This window comes from Denticeps clupeoides, chromosome 7 (genome assembly GCF_900700375.1).
Source record: "Denticeps clupeoides chromosome 7, fDenClu1.1, whole genome shotgun sequence".
Classification (NCBI taxonomy): Eukaryota; Metazoa; Chordata; class Actinopteri; order Clupeiformes; family Denticipitidae; genus Denticeps; species Denticeps clupeoides.
The window spans coordinates 14,288,084-14,300,181 of record NC_041713.1 but is presented as its reverse complement, the minus strand read 5'-3'; the positions used below and the strand labels follow the sequence as shown (position 1 = coordinate 14,300,181).

The 12,098-nt window shown below is 41.9% G+C and overlaps 1 protein-coding gene across 8 annotated transcripts in view; it reads right to left on the bottom strand.

Moving 5' to 3' along the window:
- Positions 1-12,098, bottom strand: part of caskin1 (CASK interacting protein 1) — a 69,682-nt gene that overhangs the window by 21,750 nt on the left and 35,834 nt on the right. For all 8 annotated transcript variants that reach the window (XM_028985556.1, XM_028985558.1, XM_028985559.1 and 5 more), the window contains exons 3-4: positions 2,449-2,546; positions 1,278-1,423 (exon numbers count right to left, since the gene is read on the bottom strand). In XM_028985556.1, the coding sequence (XP_028841389.1) occupies positions 1,278-1,423; positions 2,449-2,546 (244 nt within the window). The remainder of the gene's footprint in view (positions 1-1,277; positions 1,424-2,448; positions 2,547-12,098) is intronic.

The following is a 12,098-nucleotide window of genomic DNA, read 5'->3' as shown; positions in this document are numbered from 1 at the left end:
GAGGACAGTAATATGCTATATATACCTCCACCCTGAACAAGGCAGAAGACTAAACTCTGGTTAATGAAAGCACATCCACGCCAGAGGGAAGGGGTGGGTTCTAGTCCAGCATCCATTTTCCCAAGCTCCAGCACATGTCACTGACCACATTAGGTCATTCCCAAGGCTTTCATGAACTGTCTGAGCAGCGACGATGTGAACGCTCTGAACTGGGAGTGTCTGGTCATGAGTTTCCACAATATAGCAACTAAATTATGATCATGTTATCATGCCTGTAATTACTGAATGGAATTGCCATAAGAAGGTTGGCCAGCTAGATTCCAACAAAAATGTAGAAACTATGTTCATGGTTGACTTTGGAGACATTGGTCGAGTAATAACTGTAAGATGAGAAAGAACTGGTGACAACTCGTGACAACTGGTTCCACTGAGCAAAGCACCGTCCCCACATGCTGCTCTCCGGGTGCCTTTCATGTCTGCCCACTGCTCATCAAGGGTGATGGTTAAAAGCATATTGTTGTGTGCACCGGGTGCTGTGCGGTGTTTCACAATAACAATCATGTCACTTTTACTTTTCACTAATGGTGCCAGTTACTAATCTTACAGATTCAGGGTTGGATCAGATGGACAATATGTGTTCTGAGTCACACTTAACTTTATCGTTGTTATAAGTAATAAGAATAATAATTAGTGTGATGTTTTGGTTTTAGCAGGCCCAATGAACACTCATTAAAACCATGCCAACTTGCTCCAACCATTTGAACGTTTCACCCCGTGTGATCACCTGACTGTGTCCTTCCCTTATATAAGTCTGCCTCAATTGGGCTGTCTTTTGGTCTTCTTCATTCCTGGCCCCTTTGCCTTCACTCTGCGGTCCAGCTCACCCCAAACCATCTTGATTAGGTTCAGGTCCGGTGACTGTGGAGGTCAGGTCTCCACTTTTTCTTAAGTATATAACTCTACATGTGTTCATTCATAATTTTGATGCCTTCAGTGAGAATCTACCAATGTAAATGGTCATGGAAACAAAGAGAACACATTGAATGAGAAGGTGTGTCCAAATTGTTGGCCTGTACGGTGTGTGTGTGTGTGTGTGTGTGTGTGTGTGTGTATATATATATATTATATAATTATTAACAAACTGCAGCTGTTTAGCAAACCTTGCTAATATGCAATGCCTTCAATGCTATGATTGTGTTTAACAAATGTAATTCAGTTTTGGATATTCCTTGTCATTCCATGTTACTGAGGCAGCCTGAAACACCACAGGGACTCACCACTTCATAGTGGCCATGCTGTGCTGCCAGGTGTAGAGGTATCTGACCCTCGTCTGACTGGCTGTTGACAGATGACCCGGACTTCAGCAGCATTTTCATGGGCTCAGACTTGCCCTGCCAGGCAGCATAGTGCAAGGGACGCATCCCTACACAGACAGGAAAGTCAACACCAAATAGCAGACAGCAAATGTTAACCAGAATATGAAATGTTTTTGGGTGGGATCATTTCACTTAAACATCAAAGAAATACACTCAAATCTCAATCTCAGTCTCAGTCTTAGACAAGGCTAAAACAAACACTTGATAACTAAATGCATGCATGACAACATGCTTCCTCATCACTCTAAATTATGTTGAGTTAATTTAGCAGTTAGAGGCTTAATTTTGCGAAGGTGTATTTTGCATTGATTATTGGTGAAACTATAAAGAGAAATATATGTGCAGCTGTGTAAAAATGGGAAAACGGACAGTAGTATGGCCACACATCAATTAATTGATCTGGGTTAATGGCCCAGGTCATCCATGCTTAGTCTGTGAGTTGTTCCACCCAAATTATGGTCTCTAACATTATCCACTCTAGAATAATATTAACATGTATAAACTAAAAATCTCTTTTCCATGAGAACAATGGCCCTCTGTTAACACAATAAGCAAAACATTTATCAAACAATATGGCTCCAAAATGGAAAATATGGAGAAGATGAAATGGATTTGAGAACCCAAAAAAACTTCCATGATTAAGAAACCAATGAACAAGGCCTATAATATGATGCAAATAAATACTGTATTATATTATTGGAAGACTGCTCTGATATATTTTTCTTTAATTACATCAACAATTACAAGACAAGTCTGAACAGTAATGTATATAATTGTAAGTGCTTCATAACATACAAATCAGTAAACATAAGTAATCATGTTGTGCAACCTGGCATTTTTTTAAAATCAGATTTGACTGACATTTTTTACATATCTTGTTATGGCTCTATCCCAAATCATATAAATAAAAACCTGATCTTTTTGCCCAGAGGTGATAATCATAAGAAAGCTGTGAATAAGGACTTTAGTAGGACTGGTGTACAATCAGGATGAACCATCAAGGAGTACAATTTTCTTGGCAACAGATCTCATATAAAATGGCCAGGCAATTAAAAGCAGGGGACAAGTCCACCTTTCTGATCCCTGATGTCCACAGTAGCCTGGGAGTCCAACAGGATTGAGATGAGCTCCAGGTTGCCATTGAGGGCTGCATGATGTAGTGGGGAAAACCTGTTAAAACACACACAAATGCACAGTTATGACTTCAGCATCACATATTTCAGTAGTCTGTAAGCCTTTTGGTTTCTTTCATACATATTGATGAAACAAAGTAAGGACTCTTAAACTACCCTGCTGTGCATCATTAGACATGACTGCAATCCCAGTCCCATACACAAACCATAAATAATGCAACTGGGAGCTTAACATAACAATGGGATTAAAACCACTGATTTAGAGCATGACAAAAAAAGAAAAGGCATCAGATAAATTCCACTATTTGTAGGCCATGTGAACACATGAGCATGGGAGACAGAACAAATGGATTGTCCTTGGTGGTGTGGACTTTAAACAGAGGAAACAACCAGTTAATGCCACCCCACTGTCACACTGGTATGGCATGGCGAGGCAGTTGATCTTGATAAATGGCTGGACGTGACAATGAAGAAGGACGCCTACACACAACGTCACAAAACAGGGGTTTAATACATGATCAACAGGACATGGCAGACATCCAGTAACAAGTAACAATAACTCGACAGAGAACAGACACGAACAGGGCAGCTTTATACAAACTTACACAGGTGAACATGATCAGGAAACATTACACAGGACGAACATTAAACTCTGGTCCGGATCCCGGAGTAACCCCTTCCAGACCGGATCATGACACCCACTAATATTGGAGAAACTTGAGTAAATTGATATGAAATTTCAGTGGGTGGAGAGATCTTCTGATCTGCTTTGATATAGAAAAGGGTTTGATATAGAAAAGGTCATAAGGGTTTGCATTTAAGGATTGCATGCAACCCACAATGCCTTGCTGAGTAAGAGTAAATAATACTTAAATTCAATTTCTTGCAGCTTGGTTCATGGTGTTGAGATGTGAAGACTGTAACACTCCACAGACACTCTCTCTTTCTCTCACAAACAAAGAAAGGTAATCCCAGAGCCTGCCAGTGTGTGGAAATGAGGGCGTGGACAGTCTAGGGTTTAGCCTTATTACAGCTGAGCGTCGCGAGAAGAACGCATCCCATTTGACGGATATCTGCATGAAAGGGCACGTGCCAGCGCAGACCCAACAAACCCTCAGGGACGACATCCTCCACAACCACACATGACAAGTGACCCCATAAAAAGCCCCAATTCACCCACACGCCCACTCCTCCTCCTCCCTGCAAATGTGTGGCTATGGACCCCACTTCCCGTGTGGGATGCAAATCCGTCTAGACTGACAAGTCTTTTGTCTAAGACCATTGGCTGACCGTGTTTTGAACAGTCGTGGTTTTCCAGCACTGAAAATATGAGAGCTAAACGGGAACTTGTATTACCATAACACATGGCATCGGGTAGCTGAGAACAGTGTCGTGCTCATCTACATGCTAAATTCCATTAGAATTCTATTATTGGGTGTTCATGTAGGATAATGGTGTTTACTGCCATTCCTATCCAAGCATTGTCCTTCCTAAGACATTTCTACATATGGACACAGCCAGAGGGGGGGTCTATAGATTCAGATCATTTTATTGTTATTCAATCAGTGCAGATGTATTGTTGTACAAAATCACAATAAAAGCAGGTTAAAACAGGTTTAAACCTATATATTGAATATTGCACTATGGAAAATGTATAGATATATTGTATATTTTGCGTTATTGATAAAAAAGGTAGAGAATTTTGCACAATGTAGAAATAGCAAAATGGACTATGTTCAATAATGAAAACAGTATATAAATCCGTTTACATATTGAACATTTACACATACAGAAATAGGCCTTTATGTGAAATGTGTCTGAATGTCAGTAGGGTAAAATTTCCTCATCCAACGACATACAGCTACGCTTCTGCCAGCTTCAGCTCAAGATTTGTTCTGCTTATTAAATCATCTTAGATTGTATAAAAAAATGCTGGGCCACATTTTAAATGTGTGAAAAATCTTTATGAAAAAAAAAAAAACGTGAGGAACTGATACAGTCACCTTCTGCAACCAGACAACACAACCCTTCTGTCTGCTCAAGATCATTTTTCATATATTTTGTTACCTTGTAGTAATTGTTTATAACCAAAGTGATATTCCTTTATATAGGATACCCCTATTGTCATATACAGCCAAGAGGCCCTCACAAAGCACACAACAAACTCTCACCAGCCTCCTCCCTCAGTGGAGCCTCCTGGTGATTGGCCGGTTCGTGTGGTGTAACCATGGATACAGTGCAAAGGCTAAACTGGCGAAGTAGGCGAATGAGTGGAGGAGAGGTGGGTGAACTAAACATGGAGGAAGCCTGCATTGACCCTCTGGGCCTCGTTCGGTTCAGGCCGAGCGTTAGCGTTATGGGGAGAACTCCACCGTGCAGTGCCGGGCTTCCACTGTGGGTCTCCCCTGCCAAGTAGTAAAAAATTGCAGGCCATGCAATATTCATGAAGCTCACCAAGCTGCTACCCCACAGCACTTCCGTACTCCCTCCCTGTCTCTTATTACTGTACCACAGAGGTGAATGCTGCCTCTTGCTCGGTGACACACAAACGCGGATACACACACATGCACACTCCTTGACCTACTTATTGCAATGAGGGATCTCCCCTCAGGCCTGCTGCTTAAATCCTTACTTCATCATCATCATCATCATCAACCAAAAAGTTAAGTATGAGACACTGAAGGAATAAAAAATATTCTGGCTGGACACAACAAACATCCACAGTAAAAACTGGGGTTAGTATCACAGGTGTGTAAATGTTATCCATCTAAAGATTTCACACTCAATTACCTCATTATTACAGGTGAAAGTACACTGAACTACAGGCATTTACCCTGCATAATGCTTTTAAGTGCGACCACAATGCCTTTGCAAATTGCTTGTAAATCAGCATCCAATGCAATAACCACAGCCACCCTAGAGAAATGAAGTCTGAATCAGGTGAGAGCTCAGAACAAGGCTTAATAATTTAACAGCACACTTCTGGGAATGCCAGAACCATCAAGGGATTGTTAATCATGTAGCGTAATGGCTAAACTAACATTATATAATGCTACATGATGCTATATAGGATGTCAAAAATGGGCAGCATCCTAACAGTGTCCATTCAGTCAAATTGTAAGTGGTAAAAAAATTGTATTTTAATTACAGACTTGGATACAAATAGGCCTACTGCATCCCAACACACTCTTAACTCTGCTGAAGACAAATGCACAAACAATTCTGCATAATCAAACAATTCACTGCTCAGTGAATTGAATTATAAACCATAACATTATATGACCAACTAGAATATATACACTACTCACAATAAGTTAGATATTGTTATTTACATGAGTGCTTTTCCAATTTGCTCTGAATCTTAATGAAATAAGTAAAAGTCCCCTTTGATATTACTAATAATGTATGAGAAGAAACACCATTTTCATTCATTTAATATTTATTATCACAAAATATACACAATAACAGGGATAGCCCCAAATAACAAAAATTGACAATGTCAGTAGCGGGTGTTTCCACCATTTGCCGCAATAGCAGCATGAAAATGACATCTCATGCTCCTCACTAGCCTCATGATGTTGTTCTGAAGCAATGCGTTCAACTCTTCAGGTCAGGGGACCATACCATATGAAGCACTCCAACTTCCTGTCGAGCTGTGACAATTCATTATCATCAATGCATTATCTTCCACGAAGAGAAAGTTGGGGGTGTGCTGGGGGAACTGGGGGATGATGATGGGTTCTATGAGGTAGGAATGTGCAGTGACTGAGCCATGTACAATAACCAAATCTGTTTTGTGCTGACTTGTGATGCCTAACCAGACTGTTGCACCTCCTCCACCAAAGCAAACCTCAGCGTATCGCTCTCCTTGTCTTCTCATCAGTGAACAGAATGGTAGACAGCTTCAGGAATCTTACAGCTTCAGGGATCTTCAAATGGACCAGTACCATCATTATGGACACGTAATCTAGACCATGACACTGACTACATCCTGGACTTCTCCAACCCTACAACTGTAGGACTTATTATTATATCATTCCCAACCCTGCACTGACACAATTTGCAGGCTCACTCTACCCTGGAAGGGGGTCACTCTCTGTATCACTTCTTCCCAAGGTTTCTTCCTTTCTTTTTTTCTCTCTCCTAGAGTTTTTTTTGTGTGGAGTTTTTCCTTGTGTGCAGAAGGGTCAAGTGTGTGGGGTGTCAACTGTAGGGCCTGTCAAAGCCCATTGAGACATACTGTATGTGATTTTGGGCTATATAAGAAATAAATGTTGTTGTTGTTGTTGTAGACCACTGCTGCATTGTCCAGGTCACATGGTCTTGTACCCACTGAAAACATTCACGGTGGTGTTTTGGTGTCAGTGGAGTCACCTGCAACGGTCCTCTGGCACTCAAGCCAAAGCGGTGGAGTCGGTTGCGAATGGTTTGTCTGGAAACCCTAGTTTCCCTCACATCTCGTAAACGGACCTGCAGATGTGTTGCATTTGCATAACGATGTCTGAGTGCATAGGTCCTTAGGTACTGGTCATCATTGTCTGTCACTCGTGGGGCTCCACTCCTGGGTCTGTCATTAACACTGCCAGTAGGTCTGTGTCTTGATGCTAGTCTGCTGATGACACTTTGAGACACACCAAGTTCACGAGCAACATCTGCCTGACTGCCACCAACCTGAAGGCGCGCCATGGCCAGGTGATGATGCTCGTCCGTTGTGACGTCGTGTTTACGTGGCTGTTTGAATGATAAACTTGGAATGACTTACTGACAAGTCTTTTTATACACACAGAATGTTGAAATTGATACCCTATTGAGAAAGTTTGTCTCTTGGTATTAGCCCCAATATAAGGCACACCTGTACACAATGAGACATTACATGGAAAACACAAAATGAGGTGTGTCTATCACCCCAATACAATTGCCACATTTACATTTACATTTACGGCATTTGGCAGACGCCCTTATCCAGAGCGACTTACAACGTGCTTTCAAGTTACCATCGATGAAGAGATCAATTCCGGTTCACTAGGACCCCAACTATGAATACAATCTTTTTATTCACTCTGTTGTAGATTCTGTACACAAGTTCGACAATAAGAAAGTTACAAGTTAATCTAAATATTCTTTAAAGAGGAAGGTCTTGAGCTGCCATTTGAAAATACTCAGTGACTGAGCTCTTCTGAAAGTTTTCCTTTTACCTTCAGAGATGGGGGGACCAGGCGAGCAGTACTGGAGGCTCGGAGAATACGAGGTGCAGTGCGAGGTGTAATAAGGGCTGTGAGGTAGGATGGTGCTACTCTATGTTTGGCTTTGTTAGGCCAGCATCAGTATTTTGAATCTGATGCGTGCAGCTACTGGGAGCCAGTGGAGGGAACGTAGCAGAGGAGTGGTGTGGGAGAATTTGGGAAGGTTGAAGATCATATGTATGACATCCACTAAGTCTCTCACAATATCCCTAACTTATTGTGAGTAGTGTAGTTGATTCAACCCAAACATCTCAATGCTGTAAATGTACACATTATATTGCTTTTTCAATAACTAATTCAGCAATTGCACCAAACATATCCACATAATTTCTATTAAAATCATGTTCAGTTTGTGTTGCAAATGCTGCATAATATGTCAAGCTAGGACTTATCGTCATACTTAATATGCCTTGTCCCAGTTCAGCTGTAGGGCAGCAATATCCGTTACTATAGTGTACGGAGCTCCGTGTGCAATCTCTCAATCTGCTATATTCCTGTAGCAGCAAATTGTGCCAGAATGTGCCAGTAACAGAAACTTGAAAGATGTAATAGTGGCACTTTCATAGTTGTGCAATTTCAGATTAACCTCTAGAACGAGCCTCTCTTAAGGTCACATGAAGATCTCACAAAATTACTATCTTCTGCTAATATGAGGTGTAGATTTTCAAATACTGCATTAAAAAGTGTCCCAGTTAACTCATTTGTGTTTTCTCTGTCTTGGCCATTAGTTTTGTTAAGCTACACTTAAAATATGTATGAGAAGCAAATGTTTATAATTTCTACTAGAACAAATGCTGACATTTGATAAAATGAATTTACAAAATGCTTATTGCCATTTTGGCCACACTTCAGATGGTGCGCTTGATGTGTGAAATGGTTATACATGGTTTAAAATGGTTAATTTTAAAGTAGTTTTATATTTGCTCATAAGAAATGTAGTGCAATCTTGTTAGGGTGAAGGTTCCATGAGGCTTTGTCTGTAGAGAGCTAATTATGAAACGAAGGGTAATGCCCTTCCATACTTTTTCTGATTGATCGTGATTTATGATTGATAAGGAATATCAGTGTAAAATCAGTGTTTGGACTGATGTTTATGACCATAGCTCTGCATCATAATACACATTCTGTTTTGTATAACTTCAAAAGGGTCACACAGCAATGACAGGGTTTTTACATGAAGTCTTACAAACGAGCATCGAGCAAACTTGACAGAGAAGGCTGGGTGACGCACTGAAAACCAAAGGCCAATATCCATTGCACCACACAGCACCACAGGCTGGCTTCTGTTCTTGGTAACAACTCTATTTTACCTCATTTCCCAAATGTGTTCAGTTCCTCATGGACTTGGATTTACAGTTTTTTTTTTATTACTTAATAACTTCACTGCACTTCATTTCATTTCTCAGTACTCTTTCACTACTCTCTATGCATCATATATAATCAATTCCCCAGCTAGGCCCGATCGATTGACAGCAATGCATTGCCATCTTGTTTATAAAAAACCTACAGTGACAAGTTGATGAGATCAGCACAATATGAAACACACAGAGAGGCAGCACAGTCTGCAAAAAGTCATAATTAATGCACATTCAATTTAGACAGAGCAGTTCAAGCATCTCAGACACTTTAATGAATGACGTATTCACCTCCCTCCCACTCATAATCCACAGAGTGAGCTACTGAAGGCAGTCCAAAAGGTCAAAATATTACCCTTCATAAAAACATTCAGGCTCCATAAACCAAAATTCATTTGCTTAATTTGCTTACATTCTGTCTGGGTTCAAAACATAATTTACTTTATTTAACGTACTTGTCAAAGGTAAACGGTCAAGGTAACATTGACCTCATGCACATCCCATTTGCGTGAACACTTTATCTCATGAACAACTTGAGAGAATTTCTAAATTAGAAACTGGTCACCATAGGTCAAGATCAATGTTACCTTACATGTTTGAGACCAGAATATCTCAGGAATGCCTCAAGGGAATTTCGTTCATTTGGACACGTGGATAATCCAGCTCCATTCTGGTGGTATTTTGGCAGATCCAGGCATGTGGCAGCACAGACTTAACAACCTACAGGAACCTGCAGCAGACACCCCAGTGACAAGGCCCTCAAGATAGCAAGCAACCAGTATGCAGTGGTACTGTAGGTGATGTAGAGTGTGATCATAAAAGCAGATAGCAAACACGGCTGGCCTGGTGGCAGATGGCAGACATGCTGGAATGTTCCATATTCTTACCTCATTTCATAGAGCTTATCTTCCAATCCTCTGAACGTTCGCAATTTCAGCAGTGACAATTTACAATGACACACTTAATGTTACATTTTCAGTGAGTGTGTCTGTCCTTTTTGTTTTAGTTTATGACGACTGTTAGCTTTTATGCTCTAACACTTGCATGTAAAACAAAGTCAGACCTTATAGACGTTATACGTGGTTCGCCAATGACCTTCATACCACTGTCTGTGGCCTCAGGCTCCGACACCCAGCGCTGCCGCACCGCTCCACTCATCATCCTAAATCAGTCTTTATGGCTCTGCATCCTCCACCGCTTCATTTTGAGCTCCGCAGCCGACGGTATCTACACCCTCCACCTGACAGACAGTGAATCACAACACTGCCCCTCTGACACAGCGTCCCTGTACTGCAGGGGTGAACAGACACAGAAACACACAGACTACAGCACACACACACACACACACACACACCGTAATCACTGCACACTTCCGACCCGGCCAGATAGATGACAGGACGGTGGTTATGTTGCTTAAATCCAGCCTGAACTGTTTGTATGTGAGGGTGTTAAAGAAAGAGGACATGGGAATTATTGCTACACAGAAGTAGCAGTATATGTGTAAGCAGAAAGGTCCACATGTATTTTGTACAGTATGAAGTCCTCTGCACTACAAGAATCAGTTATTGTAATGTCGAATTGGGGGAGGGATGAGGGACAGGCGCACAGCAATGTGAAAATTATGAATATTTAATAAAACAAAAAACCATCACAGTGTGATGGCCAAGAACACACAATGATGAGACAAAAGAATGTTTTTAGTCAATCCTAAACTCTAAACTGTATATTTATGTCTCTTCTGACAAAAAAAAAAACTGTTTACAGCTATACAGCTATAGATTTAGCTGTAAACATTGTGAGGTATCAGAGGTATCATGGGACACATCTGCGCTGTAATATTCTTTGACATGCTTTTCAGATCCGTTGTCAGAAAATGAGTGTCCAGTAAAGTCCGCCTCCCCTGTTCAGTCCTCGTCTTGTTGGATCCCAGGCTTCTATCAGCTCCCACTGCTCAGTGCTTTTAATTAGATGGCCCGAGAGTGGATGCGAGGCCCTGAGGACGGGACGGCGACAGAAAGGGACTGCAGTCTCTCTCAGGAGGAGGTGTGGTAGTAAACACACACTGAGGGGGTGGGAGCTCTGTGGCAGGCAGGAACTGCAGTTGTTTTCTTTCGGCACAAGCCGCCGTGGTGTTCCTGGGCGGCCTGGCACCACCACATCCTCCCTGCGCCCGCTTCCTCCGCACAGGGTTTGGCCGCAGACAGCTCTTCTAAGGGCCTGCAGCCATATCTGTCAGCCAGTGCAGACGCTGTAAATTCTTCTGGAGGCAGAGAAGCGGCTTTGAGGCAACAGCTCGCAGGGAAGGAGGTGGAAGAATTAAGACGCAATCCATTCATCTCGCCTAATTCAAATGAGATCTACGGCTGCAGCGCAGCGTGAATTTAGAACTGTGAGGTTTGGAGATCCCACACTGACTCCTCAGCACCCCTGAGACCCATCTTCTGGGATGATGAATGAGGTCATTGTTCTGCGGCAGTGATACACAGAATAGTCCCGACTCTTTTATCCAGGCAATTCACCAGTTCTAAAAGTGGGGCCCATAAACAGAGAGCAAGTGTGCTTTAATCTGCAATGATCTATGGCTTAATGCCGCTGGAGAGAGGCACTCATTGTCCTGCTTCGATGATTATGAGTCTGCGCGCGTGTGTTTGTATGAGTGTGTGTGAGATGACGTGTAATGTCCCTGTTGCTTTGCTTTAGCATACTCTCAGTGCACACTACAGAGTACACTGCTTCCTTGAATTCGGTTTGGTTGGCTGGGTACCTGGCCACGTCCTCTCAGGCCAGCACTCCCACCCCTGTGATCAAACTATTCCTTGGGTACAAACTATATGTGTCTTCCAAATACAGCTCAAGAAATCTGAATATTGATTTTATTAGTTCCCATTTACCCAGTTCTCTCGCTATCCATAATAGACAGTAACAGAGCTAAAAGACAGTCTCACTATCAGTGCATGGCCCATACATGAGTGACCTGACCCTTGAATCATA